The 19144-nt window shown below is 62.9% G+C and overlaps 2 protein-coding genes across 11 annotated transcripts in view; both read right to left on the bottom strand.

Annotated features, from left to right (window-relative positions):
• Sned1 (sushi, nidogen and EGF like domains 1) overlaps nucleotides 1-2582 on the bottom strand; it is a 58246-nt gene extending 55664 nt beyond the window's left edge. Inside the window, 1 exon segment of the mRNA XM_013066898.3 lies at nucleotides 2334-2582. Within this exon segment, the coding sequence (XP_012922352.2) occupies nucleotides 2334-2546 (213 nt within the window). The 5' untranslated portion in view covers nucleotides 2547-2582.
• A 1770-nt stretch (nucleotides 2583-4352) lies between these two features.
• Crocc2 (ciliary rootlet coiled-coil, rootletin family member 2) overlaps nucleotides 4353-19144 on the bottom strand; it is a 49946-nt gene continuing 35154 nt past the window's right edge. For 7 of the 10 annotated variants that reach the window (XM_021247330.2, XM_087210812.1, XM_087210811.1 and 4 more), the window contains 7 exons: nucleotides 17837-18194; nucleotides 17497-17675; nucleotides 16818-16938; nucleotides 16374-16507; nucleotides 8676-8780; nucleotides 7987-8064; nucleotides 4353-7306 (listed from right to left, as the gene is read on the bottom strand). In XM_021247330.2, the coding sequence (XP_021102989.2) occupies nucleotides 7220-7306; nucleotides 7987-8064; nucleotides 8676-8780; nucleotides 16374-16507; nucleotides 16818-16938; nucleotides 17497-17675; nucleotides 17837-18194 (1062 nt within the window). In that variant the 3' untranslated portion in view covers nucleotides 4353-7219. Of the gene's footprint in view, nucleotides 7307-7986; nucleotides 8065-8675; nucleotides 8781-10903; nucleotides 13291-16373; nucleotides 16508-16817; nucleotides 16939-17496; nucleotides 17676-17836; nucleotides 18195-18664; nucleotides 18833-19144 lie in introns of those variants that run through there. The other 3 variants (XM_021247331.2, XM_087210814.1, XR_015451151.1) reach the window with 3 other exon arrangements.

The following is a 19144-nucleotide window of genomic DNA, read 5'->3' as shown; positions in this document are numbered from 1 at the left end:
TGCCTCCCATTCAAGGCTCTTCATTTCTTGGATTGGCCCCAAAGCTTTCCAAAAGACAGGAGGTGAAGAGTTTCTAAGATGCAGTGGTCAGGCGTTGTCACAATGTATGAGCCCACTCTAGAGGCTCAGGTTGGACAGGTAACTAGTGGGCCACCTACCTCCCTGCCCCAGCAAGAGGATGTGCTCTCTAGGCCCCAGGGGCTTCTGGGGCCCAGAAAACCAGTTTTCCTGCGATGGCTGCACCCCATGCCTCAGCAGCGTTACCCTTGCTGGGGTTCAGAACCGTAGTAATCAAATGTGCTCTCGGCCATTTCAGAGCCTCACACCGTGCCAAGTACAGCCACTGTGACACGAGAAAGCATGGTGGGTCCCTTCTAGACAGGTCCACCGTGTGAAAAGTGGCACACTCTGGGCTGCTCCCCATGGCCCAAGGGGCACTGGTCTCACACAGGGCACATCTAGCTTCTGTGTGACAGTGGACAGCACAAGGACAAGACATTCTCTTTTATTCCCTCACTCATGTTCTAAGCCTGCTCAGGCCAAGCCACAGGCTAGGGACAGAAGGCACGAGAGGCCAGAGCTGAGACCCTGGTTCACCAGACACAGGTGCTGGGCTTGGAGCTGTCCATGCTGCACCTTGCTGACCATGTGGCACTGCACTTCGGGACAGGGCAGGGATGTCCGGCCTCCTTTACTCCAGAGGAAACACCTCCCTCCTCTCTGTCAGGCTCTGCCTCTGTACCCTGCACACCTCTGTCCTGGCCAGAGTGCTCCTGGCTACGTGACGCCAGGTGCCCTGGGCAGGGCTCCCTAGAGAATCCCATTTCTTTCCTGCTAAGCAAACGGAAAGGTGGAGTGCCACATAGTGTCCACATCGACAAGTGTTTCCTTAACACTATCTCTGTTTCAGGAAAAAGCTCTTATGGAGACAGGTGCTTTGCTAGCAGCCAGAGGCTCGTTTCTGATGAAACCATTTATTTTGTGAGTAGATCTTTCCATTCAGAACAGCATCTCCCTGTGTACAATGACACCAGGGAGGATTTTGGCAAGGGTAGCTGTTTTTGGTGCGGCTGTTCAGAGGATCAACTGTTTTAATAATATTTTCACCTGTGATTTGAGTGGTAAGGTTGAGCCTGGCTCAAATGCCTAAGGAACGTTTGGACAGAGATCTGTGAGGGTGGTGCCAACACAGGCTCTCCCATTCCTAAGACATTCTGCCTCTTCCGGCTGGACAGACCCCGAGCGGGCTCTGCCTGCCCACTTCACACTTCAGGAGTCCACCCTGCCCCTCTGCCAAGTCCTGACCCAAAGGGACTTTCAGGAAAGGATCTACACGCACACGCACGCACATGCAGTCACGTCACCGCCTGCCCTGACCTGAGTGGGCACAGGGAGGTCAGGTGGGGTCACAGTGGCGGGCGCTGTGGATGTGCTGGTGCTGCGGGGTGCGGGGTGTTGAAGGATGCGTTGGTAGTGCACAGGCCCGTGGACATGGCGCTCAGGACAGTGACAACAGTGCAGAGGCTGTGGCTGGGATGGTGAGGGCGAGGGTTCGGGGGATGGAAAGCCAGTGCCCACGGAGGAGACCATCCCGGCGGTGTGAAGGTGCGGGGGCTCACGGTGACGGGCGCGTGCGTGTGTGTGCGTGCGCGTGCGCCTGTGTGCGTGTGTGTGCGCGTGTGTGCGCAGGAGCGCGCGCTAACCATGGGACCTGGTACAGCCAATGACAAGAACGGCGGTGGTGATGGTGCTGCACGTGGCACAGGTCGTGGCTGGGCAACATGTTGGGGTGACTGCAGGCCAGCTGCCCATGTCTCCACACACGACCCGCAGGATTCAGGCACCCACAGTGGCCCCTTGCCACATTCCGCCCCCAGGGCGGCCAGGGTGGCGGCTTCCTTCCGTTCCTGCATGCATGTCCCAGGCCCCAGACGGGTCCTGCGCAGGTCTGAGCCCGGGTGGGCGCAGGGAGAAGGCTCAGGGCAGAGCCCCTCCACGCTGCCAGAGCCGCCAGCCCCGCCCAGCCCCGCTCTGCCAAACAGGGGTGCCCGCAGGAGCAGGGTCGCAGCCTCCTGCCCCGGGCCTCCAGTGTCACCTGGAGACTCGGAAGCGGCCAGAGGAGGGGCCGAGACTCTCCTAGGCCAGGTGCCCACTCGGGACCCCAGAGCCGAGGCCGTGCGGCCGCTGCCGCCCCGCCCGCCGCGCCTCTGCCCTGCCGGCCGCCGTGCGCCTGGCGCGGGAGCGCTGTCCTCACTCAACCCGGCACCGCCGGGCGCCCAGACGCCGCGGTGGGGAGTCGGGGCGGGCGACCCTGCCCGCGACGCGGTACTCACGTAGAGGCCGGAGTGCTCGGCGCCGAAGAACGGGAAGGGCACGGAGAGCGGCCGCAGCCCAGAGCCACCGTCGTCCTGCTTCGGGGTCACGGCGTCGCCACGCGCCGCGCCGAAGGGGTAGAAGTTGGCGAGCGCCACCGACCCGTGCGCCCCGCGCGCCCCGAGCCCCAGCGCCGCGGCCAGCAGCAGCGCCCAGACGGCGCCGCGCCGCATCTCGATCGGGCACCCCGCAGTCCGCGGGCAGGTGGCCGCACCGTCCAGGCTACGCGAGGTCGCCGGTGGGCGCCTTTAAATACACTCGCGGCGGGGGGCGGGGAGGGGGCGGGGCATGCAAATGAGCGGCCCTTAAAGAGCCAGTTCCAGGCGCCCCGGCCTTGGCCTGCCTGGGCGCTGGAGTGAGCGCTCCCCTGGGCCCAGGTTCCCTGGGTCGGCCTAGGGGAGGCTCCCCGCCCCGCAGCGCAGTTCCAGGCAGACCTGGGTCCCTAAGATGCCTCACTGCTGGGGAGCTGGGGCTTCAAGGCATCAAGCAGTCTCCACGGGCACAGCCGCAGCAGACGCATTTCAGGGGAGGTCTCCTGCTGCCTGCAGGAGAAAATGCCTGTCCAGGCCCCTGGGTGCAGCAGACCCCCTGGGGAGACTGTCACTCAGGCCCTGGAGCCCACAGATGCTGCAGTCCTGCCTGGCGGGAGGGGTCCCCAGGCGCTCCTGATGTGGACTCCGGGTCCCCACCTGCGGCCGCCCCAGCTGGCACCCGGGGCATCACCCTGGGTCTGTCCCTCTCTGGGGGCACCTGGTCCACCTGTGTCCCTGGGCCTTGGACTGCACCTCAGTGCCCACATCCTGTCTGCTCTCATATCCCAGTGTTGTACCAAACTTGGGCCCCAAAGACAAGAGTGCACCCCCAAAGGCGGGCGGAGAAGCTGTGCAGTGACAGCAGCTGCCCCCAAGGTGGTAGTTTCATATTTAACTTTTCTTTTTCTCCACAGGGTTTCCTAAAATGTCTCCAGTGTGCCCATGCAAGAAACATTCGACCTTACTGCTAAGAGGCAGGGGAGGGCTCTGAGCACCGCACTGGTCTTCCCGGATGGGCCCATGGTCCCGGACTCCCAGCTGTGGTATCAGAGCTGAGCACAGGATTGGAGGAGGCTCTCGGCTGGCCCCCCCTGCACCAGCATGACCCTCAGAGTGAGATCCTGCACCTGGAGCCTGGCTTGTCTGCCTCCATCCCCCCTGCTTTGTGGAAGGGTAAACTGAGGTTGGGGAGGTGCCAGCCCTGGCCCACAGTGGCTGTGGGAGAATCATCCCCAGGCCAGGCTCCTGACTTTGAGAGCCCATGACAACAGCACCGCTGTGGTGTGGCAACCCACACACTGCCAAGAGGGTCAGGGTCAGGACATGGTCCCCACACTGGAGGCTCAAGGCCAGAGTTGCCAGGAAGCCTTGTCGTGTGCCAGGACCTAGGACAGGCTTTTCTGTGGCTGCCTGGCAGCCTCCACCCTCTCTGCAGTGGGCTGGGGCCTGCTGGCAAGCCCTGCCCTTGGTGGTTGGTTTTTCGGGGTGGAAGCTCAGGGCTCCCACAAGGCCACAGCACGGGACACGAGGCTGCTCTTCCTGCCCACAGCACCAAGGGGCGCAGTGCCACACTCGCCCTGCATTCCTGCTCGGCCTCCTGTCCTGGGGACATCCTCGATGGGTGCTGGGAAACCCACTGGGCTGGTGTGGGTCTACCTGGGGGCCCAGCTCAGCGGCAGGCACGTGCTAGTGCTCAGTAGATGTATGGCCGAGCAGCTGGCCCAGGTGGGCGCCTGGCTGGCTTGTGACCCCTGGAACAGCGGCTCGGGAAGCAGGGCCCAGCTCAGAGCCACCCGGGCCCTGTGTGTTGACCGCCACCAGCCTTCGCCTGTGCAGATTTCCAGCCAGGCCTGGGAGACTTGGGGTTAACACAGGCCCCACTGCTGCTGGGCATTGCATTTCATTAACAGAAAAAAACAAAAAACCAAAAAACACGACTCCACAGGCAAAAAGGAGAAAAAAATGTGTTTTTTTTTCAGGTGCTAAAAATATGATCAGGAAATACTTTTCAGCACTGTGCTGTTTTAGGTCCCTCTGGGCTCAAGGGCGCCTTTGTCTCTGCCACAGAAAATCCACATTTATCAAAACCAAAGTTGCTTTATCAAGCGGGCTCATGTTCTGTGGCAGGAAACTGGAGCCTGCCCCGTGGCCCTGTGGCACTTTAATTTAGGGCCTGATTTGTGTGCAGCATAGACAGGGAGCCCCGGAGCCACCCCAGGCCACTCAGGACTTGGGCACCCGGTGGGAAGGGAAGGAGAACTGGGCTTGGTCCCCAGTCCCACAGGACCAGAGGTGGCGGCGAAGCAAGGGGCCCCCAGCTGGTCCCACCAGGTGGTCCCTGGCGTTCCCACCCCATGGGTGCAGCCAGAGGTCCGGCCCCCAGTAAACCTCCCCAGTCCAGGGGAGAGAAGCAGGACAGGGGAGAGGGGACAGCACCTGTGGATCCCCCACCCGTGAGGCTGTGTGGGGCAGGCAGGGGACGGCACAGCCCGACCCGCTCCTCACCGTGTGCACTCGCAGCCCCATGCCTGCCACCCATGCAGGACCTCAGCTCCTCCTGGGGAGGAGCCAGTGGGGCTTGGCATTTACTTCCCCAGAGGCGATGTTGCTTGGTGCTGAGGAAAGAGGGAGGCAGCAGATGCTGCAGGTGGCACAGGCGCTGGTGCTCCTGCCCTCGGGGGATGGAGACCCGAGCCTCCTGAGCACTGGCTCATCCCCTCTGCCTCGGCAGGGGCTGCACATGGGGCCAGGGTGACTGGGCTCCAGGAGGCATCCTGGGCCCTGTAGAGACAGTCCCGTCTGTTCTGCTTCCCTCGTGGTCCCTGGAGCTAGCTCGGCTGACAGTTGTGCTTCAGAGGCATTTTTAACGACATGGAAAAACCCTAATCTCATTACAACAGTAAAACTGGCTTTCAAAAGGTAATGTTCCAAGTAGCTCACAAGGTATGACCTCAACTGTCCCACGAACCTGCATGCTAGACAAAGGAAAGAAGGGGCCCTAAGGCCTGGTACCTGCAGGGAACAGGCCACGTGGGGTCCACCTTGATGTTGGGGTTGGTTATGATCTTTATGTTCTGATTCTCTGTGATTTATTTTTTTGCAATGCCAGTCCTGAGCTGTGTAAGGGTGGGAACATTGAGCCTGAGCCACACCTGGGGGGTGGCCCCCAAAGATTCGGTTTGGAGCTGTGAAGGCCCCCGAGGCCACCTAAGGAGCCGCACATGGGCCCTAGGGCGCAAAGCTGTGTGGAAATCCAGTGTCCATAAGGCACCCTGGGGCCTGTCCCCTGCAGGCACCAGGCCTGAGGGTCACCTCGGAGCCCCGCAGACACCTGCGAGGCTGCCCATGCTTGTGGGATGAATGTCACTGTGGCGGCCTCTCGGAGGCCGGGCCCCGCTTTCTCCAGAGTTCTGGGGAGCAGGCCACTGTGGGGCTGTCACGGTCCCCTCCCCTCAGACTCTGGGTGTGGCTCAGGGCAGGTGTCCAGGCCTTCTTCCTCCTTGCCCACCCAGTTCTCTACCCTCACCTCCCGGAGGGCCCTGCTGTCCTCCAGGTGGGTGCAGAGGGAGGAGGCAGACAAATCTGCCACATGCTGTGTTTTGCAGGACACCGCCTGGCACCAGGGCAAGCAAGCTCTGCTCCAGTGGCTCACCGCTGCCCATGCCTGGCCACTGTGGTGGGCACATAGCCATCAGGGCATCCTGCCACCACTAGCTCCTGTGCCTGGAGCCTCCCATCAGAGCTGGGCTGAGCTGTGGATCCTTCTTACTCTGCCACTGATGAGCGAGCAGCGTGGACAGGCCAGGGGGCCTCTGGTCACCTGCCCGGCCCTGGCTTTGGGGACTTAGAATGTGTCACTCCCTTACTAAGTTCAAGTAGGTCCCAGGGCTGACCAGAGAGGACAGCCTCTGACAGCGTGGTCATGGCTCATGGTGGGCAGAGTGGGTGGCATCCCATGCCCGGGCCCTGAGGGCAGCCTGGGCCAAGGCACACAGGATTTTCCTGTGGCCTGGTGCCTGGCCCTAAAGGTGCTGCTTACAATGTGAGAGCAGAGGAAGGTGCATCACTGACCAGTTCCTTGGGGAGACCAGGGAAGAGGCCAGCAGGTGGCTGTAACAGACCCCTGTGGCAACTCACAGGAATTTTCCCAGTGTCTCCCCACTGGGGATGCAGGAACCTCTGGAACAACTTCAGATTTCACACTTTAGTACCTCTTGTGGCCAGTGAGTCACAGGGACTCGAATCTGAGTCATTTCCAGCCACCTGCCACCGTGACAGGAGGCAGTTCCTGGACTCAGGAGGTTCCACAGCCTCTGGACGTGGGATGTGGCGGCTGGCCTTGCGGGACATTGTGTTTTTGGCTCGTGTTGGTGGAAATGTTTCCCACGTGCTTCCCGGTGTTTACAGAGCGAGGCTGGGAATGCAGCCTGTGGCCAAGGAAGCCTGCCTGGCAAGACCCGGCCACCAGGTCCTGGCAAGAACGGCAGGTCCGAAGCGGAAATGAGCGCCACGCCAAGGGCGGGCTGAGGAGGCATCCACAGCCTGCTCCCTGTGGCAGGAAGGGTGCTGGAGAGGAGTGACCGGCAGCCGGGCCAGCCCAGCCAGCGGCAGAGCCCCGGTGGGGCCAGAGTGCCCCAGGGAGTGGGTAGGCAGCTCTGGCCAGGTGCCTGTGTCCCTCCTGCACTGCCCCCTCTGCAGCACCGCTGAGCTTTCTCAGCCCAGGTCCTCGGCCGCCTGGGTCCCCTGCCCGGAGGAGCCCGTGTCCGGCTGCTCAGGGCTGCAGGCAGCCGAGCTGTGCAGTGTCTGCAGTGGGCTCACTGCCTGGCCCGGGAGGCCTGGTGGAGGTGGCCATGTGGCCGTTGCCGCACTTCCTGGTCCAGCTGCTCCTTCAGGCTGGCCACCTGGGGATGGCAGGGAGCCTGTCAGGCGGGGCGGGTGGTGTTCGGCCAGGCCCCGCGCATGGTGTGGAGGGCTGTGTACCGGGAGGGCTGGCAGGAGGCTTTCGTGGAGAGAAATGCCAGGATGGGCTCAGCAGCAGCCAGAGGGGATGCAGGGGCCCCTCACCATGACTGCCACCTATGGCATCCTGGGGACAGAGGCCACTGCCCACCCACAGTGGTCCATGTAGACCCTGAGACACTCAGCGACAGGGAAGTAAAACATGGCTGGAGGCCCCGGGACGGTGACAGGCTGACCCTGGGCAGTCTCTGGGCCTCCGTTTCCTTGTCTGTAAAGCAGGGTTCTGAACACAGGGCTCTGAGGTCTGGCAGCTCTGAGGCCTACGGCTCAGCCTGGCAGGTGTGCTGTGTGTGCACGTGTGTGATGCCACGCACACTCATGCGGAGGCCCTGTGTGCACCCTCACCCTGAAGGACCGAGGGTCCACTGTGGGTTCCCAGCTCCCACCCTTCACACAGCCCCTCTGGCCACCCCACTCTATGGACGGGGCAGTGCCCAGAGAGGTGATGAGCTGCCCTGGAAGCCATCCCCACCTCCCTCCTGGGTGTGGGACAGACGCAGCCCTGAAAGGGCAGCAGGACAGGGTGCCCAACATGTGGTCCCCTGGCTTGGCCCGGACCTACCTGCTGCTCCAGCCCCTTCATCCACCGCTGGTGGATCTGCTCTCGGGACGCCAGGGCCCGTGTGGCCTGCAGCTGGGCCTGCAGCAAGCGCATGGGCCTCTCGTTGCCTCTGCAGTGGAGGCTGCCCAGGGTCCTCCCTGTCTGGGGGCACTGTTCCCTTCCCGGTTGGACCCTGCTGGACCCTGGCCTGGCCCGTGACAGGCAGCAGAGATGCGCTCGGCACACACTGCCACAGGCCAGACCCAAGCCACGGCCTTGGGGCGTGGAGTCTGTTCAGGGGCACCCACTTTCCTGCTGGCCCTGCTGGGGTCCTGAGAGCCTTGAAGGGAGCACTTGCTCACCACTCCCCCAGGTTCTTGTCTGGATGAGTTTGGTGACAGAAGGGGAGACTGAGGCCTCTGAGCCCCACCTGTGGTGTCAGCCCTGGCCTGGGGGACCCCTCAGTCTGTGTGCCCCACGGGCTTGCCTGTTCCCCCTTCTGCCAAGTCAGGCCTGTCTCACAGGGGCCCCTACAGGCCTCACACAGCCATGGAGACTTCAGTGTTTCAGGAGGGCAGGGGCCCTGGGGAAAACCCAGGTGTGACCCCATGGGGCCCCCACAGCTGTACCCTTCCCACGGACTCAAGCCTGCTGGAGCCCACCCTGCTCCCCACCAAGGCTGCAGAGCTCCGTGCACTGGGCCAGCTCACCTGCAGCCGCTGGTTCTGCCGCAGGGCCCCATCCACCTCCTGGTGCAGGCTACTCAGGGACTGGCCCAGCTGCCCCTTCTCAGTGGCTGGCACTTCCTGCTCCATCTGCAGAGCAGGGGAGGACTTGTGGGGGGCTGCAGTGGCCTCTGGGCAGGGATCCAAGGTCTGGCCAGCCTGCTCTTGGGGAGCCCGAGTGCCGTGGGAAGGGCACTCAGAGCTTTGAGGCCCTGGAGCTGGTGGGGTTGGCAAGGGTGCTGCCTGCTGGGGTTCCAAGTCTGCAGTCAGAGTGGGCGCTCAGGAGAGCAGGGCCAGGAGCTCACAGAGACCCTCGCAGGGACCTCTCTCTCCAGGTGGGTGGCACAGGAAGCCTCAGCTCCTGAAGCTCCCTGGCCTTCAGCAAAGTGCTCCTACTGAGGCATGCATGCCCAGCCCCAGTGCACATGCCGACCCTGTCCCAGTGAGTCTGCCGCAGTGGCATCACCCTCCTCGGGGTCTGAAGCTGCCCTGGCAGTGCCCTCCTTAGCCACAGGCGGTGGGCTCAATGCCAGGAAGCAACCACTCCCTAAGTGCAAGTGGAGGCTCCGTGGCCCTGTGCCACACCCTCGGGAGGACACCCCTGGATCCCGGATTCTCTCCCTTGTGTGGAGATGGCCCAGAAGAGGAGCCCTGCCGGCAGCCCTGGGAACCTGGGTATCCTGCTGGGCCACCTCACAAGCTCACCAGGTCCAGGCAGGCACCAAGCCAGGCCTGGCACCAAGTCCTGCTCACTGCGGTCCAGTGCCCGCCCTGGCTTCCGCCTGCTGTGGCCAGGAATGTTCTCGGGGCAGGGGCAGCAGCGGCCTGAAGTCCTCCCTCAGGGCTGGGCGGATCTGCTGTCCTGCCTATGCCTGGGCCCGGGACGTGGTGGGTTTGTACAGGCAAAGTTACAGGGTCAGTGGACCAAGTTTTACAAAACTAAGGACTGCTTTCTCCAAGACCAGAAAAACAAAGAGTTCCCTTCCACTGGAAAAGGAGCCTGTTTCTTTAAAAATCCAGTTACAGTCCTGCAAGCGCATGTTATAAAGAGAAGAGAAAAGTGAAATCCAAAATAAATAAATGGCCACATCCGGGTTTCCCCTCCTGAGACACCAATAAAGGGTTTATGGGCTGTGGGCCCCGCACAGCTGACCTCCTGGAACTCATTAGCTGTTCCCGCCCTCCCCCAGGGGCCCCAGGGACCCGGGTTGGGCACAGTGCCCACAGCTGGCTCTGCTGCCCGGGCAGTGACATCAAAGCTGGGATGGACATACAGCCCTTCTGCCCCTGTCCAGGGCTGGGCCTGCACCTCAGGACAGCGGCAGGAACCTGGTCTTGGGGCCCTGCTGGCTGCTTCTCCTTCGTGGGAAGACAGGTGGCCTTTGGGGACAGCTGGCCGGTGGCTTTCATGACTGTCTTGGTCAGCTGGCCTCCATCCCCAGGGCGGGCAGAGTTGTGGCAGTGGGAGGCCGTGGGAAAGCGCCCTGCTCTGGGCCCTGCAGGCCCCTTGCACCCCCCGCTCTGGCACTGCCACTTCCCTGTTTTGCAGAGGGACACAGGGCTCCTCGGGTCAGGTGCTGGCTGCCAGGGTCCAGCCACACGTCCTTCCTGCCTGTACCATTGCCGGCTGTATGCCGCCCTCTGCCTGCCTCCTCTGGAGTCCTGGACCTGCTCTGGGGCCATGTCCGCTGGAGGGGCTGGGAGATCTCGGAAGCCAGGGACCCAAGCACCCAGAAGGGAACACAGGGTGGGGGCTGGAGGGACCTTGTGCCCCCGCAGGAGAGGCTGTGGTGTCTGTAGGGGCAGGGTCTGGGCAAAACACATTTCTCCTCTACAGTGTGCATCCCAGGGGACCCCTTTGTCATGAGGGTGCTTACTGTGGGGCAAGAAACCAGCCCTGGGCTTCCCTGGACGCCCCCAGCCTCAGTTTCCCCGCTGCCAGCTGGAAACTGGATGCCGGGCAGGTCGGGTCTGTGTGCATGTCTCCACACCTGCCCAGGCCTCCCTCCCCGTGTGCGGCCTCACTGCGCGTCCCAGCCCTGCCCTCACTTCTGCCCGGTGGCCTTGGTGCTTCCCCACTAGGCCCAGGCTGTGCCTCCTACGCCCCTCAAGGGCTTGGTGCAGCACAGCCAGTTGCTCCTGGGGGAGGGGACACAGGGCTGCCTGGAGATACAGGTGGTGGACACGGGCCATCCACCCAGACCTGGACTGCTGTGGGTGGAACGGCTGGGAGGTGGACAAGCAAGTATGCCGTCAAGGACAGGCTCGCCGCACCGATGAGCTGGTCGGCACAGCCAGGTGTGCTAGCACACGTCTGTAATCCCCGGGCTCTGGGAGGCGGGGGGCAGGAGGATGGAAAGTTTGAGCCCAGCCTGCGCAACTTATCGAGACCCTGTCTCACAGTTGAACAGAGAAAGGGCTGCGGGCACAGCTCATGGTGAAGGGCTGGGGTCCAGCCCCCAGTACAGAAGAATCCAGCTTGTGCCCCTCGTGTGCTGTGGCAGTGTGTGGACTCCGGGAGCGGGAGCTGGGCGTCAGCGTCAGGAGGCCTGACAGGAGGCCTGGTGTGGGCAGAGGGTGGGCCACAGGGTCTCCAGAGCCGTCTGAGGAGATGCGTGGCACATACACCCTGCTCTCAGCCCTCAGGGCCCACTGTCCTTGGACTGAAGCCCCCACAGGCTCTCCGGGCGTACGGGGCAGTGGGGCTCAGCCTCACCTGCTCTCCTCTCTGCCTTCGTGTCCTCCTGGCCCCATGTGCCCCTCCCTACCCTACAGTGGCCTGGACACCGCTGATCCCAGCGGCTCGGGCACTGGGACGTCTGGTGCACACTGCGGCAGGTCTGGGGTATCCACAGAGACGGGGAGGTGGCTGGCACAGGTGTGGCAGAGCTCAGACCTGAGGCCTAGGCACTGCGGGCCAGGAGGGAATGGCTGCCCCAGGAGAGACCCAGGCCGGCCACAGGGAGGACTAAGGAGGAAGAGGAGCCGGTAGCCCAGAGCACGGAGGGTGCATAACCCTGGGAGAATGCTCAGTCCCCAAGGCGCAGGGGACACGGGCCTGAAGGGCCTGGAGGAGGGCAGTGACCTCTGCAGTGGGCAGAGGGTGTGGGGATGGGAGCCAGGGTGGGCACAGGGTGGGCGGGACAGCTGGGCTGGGATGGGCGGGGAGGCAGGTGCAGGGACAGGGCCCTGGAGGCCTCCCAGCTCCCTGCCCGACGGTCACCAACTGCCAGAGCTGCTGCTCTTGGCTGCTGAGGAGGACGGGGGCAGGCAGGGGTGACAGGGCCTCTAGCATGGGGCTGGGGGAGGGGAGGCCTGGGTGGGCCCCCAAACACTCTCCGAAGTACCTGACATGTTATTACTTGCAGCAAGAAAAAGGAGGACCTAAGATTTCCATGTTTCACTCTTCCGTGCATGTTTGAAAATTACAGTTTTCTATTGCTGTACCTTTTCCAGTAGAAACGCAGATGTTTCCTTCAAATATGGCTTAAATATTTCATGGTAGTTTTAAGAGGCCCCAAACCAATTACACGAAGCATCATGCTCCTCTGTAATGACGAGAATTTACGGAATTCAAATTAACCATCGTAGCTGAGCGGGGCACCCTCGGCCCCACTGAGTGGGTGGCTCTGTGTCTGTCCTTTGGCTCCCCGAGCCTGACCCTGAGTGAGGCTGGTGGGCAGCGCAGCTCCGCGTCTGCCCTGGCCTGAAGGCTTAAGCAGCTGCAGGAGAGGGAGGCCCAGCCTTGCCCCAAACTGAAGGCCAGCACCTAGGGCCACCAGGGCTCCCTCTGGGAGCCAGAGGGGAGGAGCGAGGCGTGGGCCAGAGCCTTCTGGCCTCGGTCTCCCTGTCAGTGCCATGGGCGTGCTGCAGCCTCAGGGCTCTTGTGAGGACTGAGAAGGATGGGAGGACAGCAGGGGAGCTGGGGGCCCTAAGACATCCTGGAGGCCGTGAAAATGAGGAAGAGTCTTCCATGGACCCTGCCCTGGTGGAGGCCAGGCTGGCCTCAAGCACAGTGGGGACAGAGGCCTCCTTCAATGTCCCTTGGCTGCACGAGGAAGGACAGAGCAGGCCATCCACGGCCTGAATCCCTCCCCTGGTCCTCAGTGCAGTGCCTTTATATCCACCGGTGACAAGTCCCATGGTGGGTGAAAACCTGCTCCTGCCTGGACACCACAGAACAAAACTGGGTCTAGAAAGCCCTCAGATGCAGAGTTAAGCCTCAGTTTACCCAGTGGGAGCCCTGGGTCTGGAACTGGTTTACGGCAGACAGGCCACCTCTGGACTCTGGTGTCCACTGTGTGCTGTAGCCAGCTTTACTGTTCTTTCTTACATTCTCCTGCCAGGTCACTAACATCTCTTCTTCCCCATGCACTGCAATCAACCTGGCCAGCTTCCCTCTAAACACACCACAGAGAAATGGACAAAACCAAACCAAAACAGTGGTCAGCAGGCAGCCCACTGAGATGCCCCGGGTAGCCGCTTAAGAGCATTGGAGGGAAACTGCTCCCAGTGCCTGGCGGGAGCAGAGAGGCAGAGTGATGTTCTCTTTGGCTACCCTCGGGTTGAGGAAGAGGTGAGGACAGAACTTCCCAGAAACCTGGTAGAAAGGAAAAGACTTCATATTAAAAACCTACGCTACACACATCTAACCGCAGTCAGGGAAAATTTGATAACATTAAATGTTCTTAGGACTGAAAGAGAAAGATGAAACACGAATGAGTCTCTTATTCCATTAAGAAATTAGAAAAAAGACAACAGAAAGAGAAAGTTATAGATTTAGCAGCCGGAATGAGTAAACTAGACAAAAACACGAGACGGTGAGCATGTCAGAGGGAGGGGACAGACGCCGTCGGTCAAGGACAGACGTGAGGGCGATGGGGGGCAGGGAGGACAGGGCAGCTGCAGACGACCTCCAGCCCACAGTGTGAAGCAGGTGTGGGACGTCCGCGACAATGCACTTGCACATGCAAACGGCAACCTCCTCCCGCAAGACCCAAGCAGAGGAGGGACAGAGAGGGAGCCCAGTGCTGTTGAGGACGACAGGAGCTCCGCGGAGTTTATGCACAGTTCCGTGCATCATGAAGAGTCAATTCCTGTAGTACTGGAACTATCCCGGTGACAGACAGAGAGGCGCGCTTATGGATTCATTTCCCAACCTGAAATATTCTTAGCATCTAGAAATCTGAGAACTATGGCACATGAAGGAATTAGGGGAAGTAAACATTCTCAACTAAACAGGCGGAATCGACACCCGCTGAGGCCCCAGCACAGGCCCCAGGCGTGTGTGTCCCCAAGCCAGGTGACGCACTGTGGCTTAGCCTCTGGACTCTGGGTGAGGGACAGGCTGGCAGCCGGATGGCAGAGCCCGTGGGGCTGGGTATGCTGGTGCAGCGCAGGGCAGGGGCTGGCGGAGTCCAGGGATACAGAGCCCCTCTGAGCTGCTGGGCTGTGACACACACCCATCTGCGGGCACATGGGCAGCCTCTTGGGGACACAGAGGGCGTGGGGCACAGCTGGGTGGGCACCGGGCCCGCCCTGCGCAGATCCCCGCCAGCTGCGTGCGGCCGGGCCGTGCTGGGCGCGTGTCCCTGGGTGGCTGGCTGTGCACTGTTGCTCTGCTGGGTCCCTGGTCGCCCTGGCAACAGGGAGCTCTAAACAAGAGTCGCACTGTTCGCACAGCGCAGCCTACCATTTAATTAGAAAAATATGTTTTTAATTAACTTTCTCTTGACAAGCACGCTGGCTGATGTGCAACAGGGAAGCAGACCTCGAAAGTGAAAGAAGCTCCATGGAGGGCAGAGCTTGCTCTGGATCACCCTGGGGCTGTGGGGGGCTGTGGGGGGCCCAGGGCCAGGCCTGCCCTGCTGGCCACTGGCCTGGCTGCAGTGTGGCCACGTCCCCAGCCCCAGCCTGCTGGAAACACTGGGCCCTGCATTCTGGCCTGGGCTTGTCAGAGGTGGGGGTCTCAGGAAGACGGCCACATGGCTGTGCCTGAACCCCAGACACCGCCGCAGGGACCAAAGGCTACAGAGACTGGGAGGCCCTCCTCAGAGCTGCTGACCAGGGGCTCTGAGGGTCCTCGGGAGCAGACAGAACTAGCTGGCCCCTAAAGAGGACAAATGGCACTTGCCAGAATCCCAAGAAAGAAGTGACAGAATACGGAGGCGGTTTAGCATACCTCACTAACCATCGGGTAAATTCTGCAGGGAGCAAAGGATATCTAAGCAGCCCTTTTACCTGCTAGGGGAGCACAACCCCTGGGAGCTGGGCCGGGAAGGCGGGCAGCGCTGCCCCTCACGGCCTGACAGAGGTCCCCAGACCCTGGGTACAGGATGAGGACCCTTGCTCCGTCCTTGGGGCTTGGAATAGGGGACAGGACCAGTCAAGTCCAGATGGCTCCTTCCCATCCCAACTGTGAGCAGGATCAGAACACCCCGAGTTACAGGCCGGCTAGGGGAAAGCACCACAGAAGACGTGGCAGTCGGAGGAGGCAGACCAGAGCGCCTCTAATCGAAAGAGCTGTTAACAGACACGGGAACTGACCTTCTCAGGTCAGAGTGGACGATCAGAGAAAACACCTGGGAACCAACAAAGGGCCTGGAAAAAGCCCACTAGACACAGCTGGCAGGATTAAGGCAGAGTCCTCTCGGACATGGGAGACAAGGGAGAAGGAGAAACACGAGGCAGGCGGGAGTGCAGGGCTGGAGGGCGGGGATTCTGGAAGGAAGGCTGAAGGTTGCCGGCCGGGCGGGCCAAGGAGAAGGGAGAAGGGGCTTCTGAGGTGGAGGGAGGAAGTAGTCCGTCCTCAGGCTGGCAAGCGAGAGGGCGCCCGTGCCTGCCACAACTCCACCAAGAGCCAGCGCCAAAGCAACGCCTGGATGACGTTTCTGAATTTCAGGAAAAGAAAAAAGGCAAGGAAAAGGAAGGGAAACTCCCTTCCTTCCCTCCTTCCTTCCTTCCTTCCCTCCCCTCCCTCCTTCCTTCCTTCCTTCCCTTCCTCCCTCCCTCCTCCTTCCCTCCCTCCCTCCCTCCCTCCCCCTCCTTCCTTCCCTCCTTCCCTCCCTCCTCCCTTCCTTTTCCTCCCTTCTTCCTTCCTTCCCTCCCTCCCTTCCTTCCTTCCTTCCTTCCTTCCCTCCCTCCCTCCTTCCTTCCTTCCCTCCCTCCTTCCTTCCTTCCCTCCTTCCTTCCCTCCTTCCTTCCTTCCCTCCTTCCTTCCTTCCCTCCTTCCTTCCCTCCCTCCTTCCTTCCCTCCCTCCCTCCCTCCTTCCTTCCCTCCCTCCCTCCTTCCTTCCTTCCCTCCTTCCCTCCCTCCCTCCCTCCTTCCTCCCTCCCTCCTTCCCTCCCTCCTTCCCTCCCTCCCTCCCTCCTTCCTTCCTTCCCTCCCTCCCTCCCTCCCTCCCTCCCTCCCTCCCTCCTTCCTTCCTTCTTTCTCCTTTCCCTCTTTCCCTCTTTCCCTCTTTCTCGTCCTGGCTGGCTGTGCTGCCCAGGCCAAGACCTCTGTTTCCCAAACTGTGAAGTGGGGGCTAGGACCACTTCGCAGCTGTCCAGCAGCAACAGCCCCTGCTCTGACGGCCTCCTGCCACCTGGTCCACAGCCTGCACCTTGGCTCAGCAGGGAACCTTCTCGCCCACCGAGCCACAGCCCCTTACCTCCCGCCCCGTGGCCCCTTCAGGTCCCCACCTGCAGCCGCCGCCTGTCCTGAGCCGCCGCCCGCGTGCTGGCCAGGTGCTCCGTCTGCAGCTTCAGGAGGGCCTCCTTCTGCAGGTCCCGTGCTGCCTGGGCACTGCCCAGTGCACCCTCTGCCTGGCGCAGGCCTGGGAGGGCAGGGCCGCGGTCAGGGGTGGCTGCTGGCAGGGGCCTGGCTCTGTGCCTCCGGCCTCCCACCCCTCTCCACTGTCCTTCTGCCTCCTGACCCACGCCGCCTCTGGCAGCTGGGGCGGTGGCTGTCGTATGTGGGGGAGGCAGGCAGGGGCCTCTCCGGGGAGGTCACGCAGGTGCTGGGCGGGGGTTCTGGGCCCGGAAGTGCTCGGAGTGGGGGTGCTGCCCCCCAGTCCTCTCCTCCTCAGACCCCGCACCATGGCAGGCAGGGAAGGGGCCGGTGACCCTCTTGGGATGGGAGGTCACCTTCCTGGGCCTCGGCCAGCGCCCTCTGCAGCTGCCGTATGCGGCCCTGGGCTCGGGCACGCTCCCGCTCCGCCACACTCAGCCGGCTGCTGAGGCCGGCCACCTGGACTCGGCAGTCGTCCTAGGGGAGGGACTCCAGTCAGTGGGTGGCAGGAGGCGAGGTAGCCCTGGGGCACAGAAGGGCTGGAGGGGGCTGGAGAGTCCAGGTTGGGGTGGCAGGGGCCTTGCCCGTGGGCCGGGGACAGGCAGAGGCGCCAGCCAGCACACAAAGCGAGGGCTGGAAGGGGCCAGGGAGCAGCAGCCAGTGCTCTGGGATTGTCCATCTCTTCTGAGCCACTGGCACCCACTGCCGGGAGGGTGAGCCCTGGGCCAGGAGCCCGGGGGAGCAGCCGCTGGGAGTGAGCTGGCCAGTGTCCTAGCCTCTGGGAAGAACTAGCTCTTCGGGGACAGCATGGGATGCATCGGGATGGGATGGCCAACTGCCGTGGGAGGCCACGTGGTTGGAGGGCTGGCGGGGATGCTGGCATCCGTCACCGTGGACAGAGGGTGGTCTGGACAGTGTCCCACAGGGCCCACCAGGGTCTCAGCAGGCTCGGCATGGACAGACGGAGGGACACTGGTCCGAGAGAAGGGCTGCTGTCTTCCCCGTGTCCCACCCCAGGGCCCTGGCTGGCCTCACCCGCTCCCGCTGGGTGTCCCGAAGCTTCTGCACCAAGCCCCGCAGGGCGTCCTGCACCGAGGCCACGTCCATGAGCTCTGGGCCAGGGTCTCCGGGTGCAGGTGATGGTTGCAGGGAGCAAGGCCCAGCGCAGGTGCAGGCACTCTGCTGCTCGGGGTGGACCCGGGGGCCTCCGGAGCCTGCAGGAGGGGACAGCGCAGGGGACCAGGCACTGACACAGCGGCAGACGTGGGGCGCCAGGCCTTCTCCACACCCCAAAAGGCTCTGGGAAGGGTCTGCCCCTCCCGGAGGGTACGAGGCCTGGGTCGGGCTGGGGAGCCTGGCCAGGGGCACAGCTGACCTCTCGCTGGGGACCCGAGGTGCTGAGGGGAGACTGCTGTGCTCCGTCCCCAGAGCCCCAGGCTGTGGTGAAGCACAGAGCACAGCCGGCCCAGCTGAGACTCCGCATGCCGCTGGGCGGCCTGGGCTCCGGCCAGCTCTCGCTCCAGGCTGTGCACCCGGCCACAGGCATTGTCCAGGCGGCCCTGGAGGCTGTCGGCCCGGCTGCTGGCCTGCTGCAGCCTCCTGGTGGCGCTGCGCAGCTCGGCCTGCAGACTGTGCGTGGCCCCTTGGCTCTCAGAGAGCAGCCCCTCCAGCTTCCTGGCCCGGGCTTCGCCTGTGACCTTGGCCTCTGCCAGCTTCCGCTGCAGGCCCAGGACCTGCGGGAAGGGGCAGCTCAGATGGAGGCTGTGTACGCTCGGCGGGGGGGCAGGGCAGCAGGGACCCCCAGCCCCTACCCTGCAGTCCATAGCTGGACAGGACCTCACATGTGCCTCCCACCCAGGACAGCAGGGCCAGTCGGCTTCAGGAGCTGGGGCTGCACTAAGCCCTCAGTTGTGAGCTAGGGCTGCGTGCGTGTGGGAGCAGGGCAGGTGAGAGTGCCTCGCCACACACAGGATGCGGCACCCTTAGGGCACGATTGCCTTTTCTGCAGCCTGACTTGCAGCTGCAGCTGGGCCCCACTCTGGCTGCACAGTCACTTTGGCTCGCGTGTGTGGACGGCCCCACAAGTGCCCTTGGGGTCAGAGGTGAGTGCCTGGGCTCCCGGCATGGCGTCCCAGCTGCCTCCTGGCAGGCCTGTCTGCCCCTGCACAGCCCCCACCTCCTGGGGAGCCGGCCAGTGCCCTACCTCCTTCTGGGCATCCCTGAGGGCAGCCTCAGCCCCTGCCACCTGTCTCTGCAACTGCAGCGCCGCCTGCTGGCTCCGCTGCTGTCGCTGGGCATCCTGTGGGCACTGGGCCTGCAGCACGCTCACCTCTCTGCTCTGCCTCTGCTTCTCAGCCTCCAGTGTCCTCACCTGGAGTGCGGGGGCCACTGTGGCGGGAACTGGCTGCCTGGGCCTCCTCCGTGCTCACCTGTCCACACTTGTGGCCTTGGGCTGAGTCGGACCTGGGTGGGGCCTTGGTGTTCCACACACCTGCCACCTCCTCTCTGGGACAGGGACGCTCAGTGGAGCTGGGACGGGAGGGCTGGGTGGGTCGGGGACCTGGGTCTGAGGTGCTGCGTCACCTGGCCCTCAGCAGCCGGCCACCCGGAGGGCAGGAGCAGAAGCCTGCACCTAGAACACGCTCTGCGGTGGCACCAGTTGGCCCGAGGACCCGCCCAGCCC

Source organism: Heterocephalus glaber, unplaced genomic scaffold, assembly GCF_053883595.1.
Source record: "Heterocephalus glaber isolate CG9 unplaced genomic scaffold, H.glaber_assembly_v1.0 deba00001226, whole genome shotgun sequence".
Taxonomy (NCBI): Eukaryota; Metazoa; Chordata; class Mammalia; order Rodentia; family Bathyergidae; genus Heterocephalus; species Heterocephalus glaber.
Note: the sequence above shows the minus strand (reverse complement) of the source record. Positions and strands in the feature narration are given on the sequence as shown.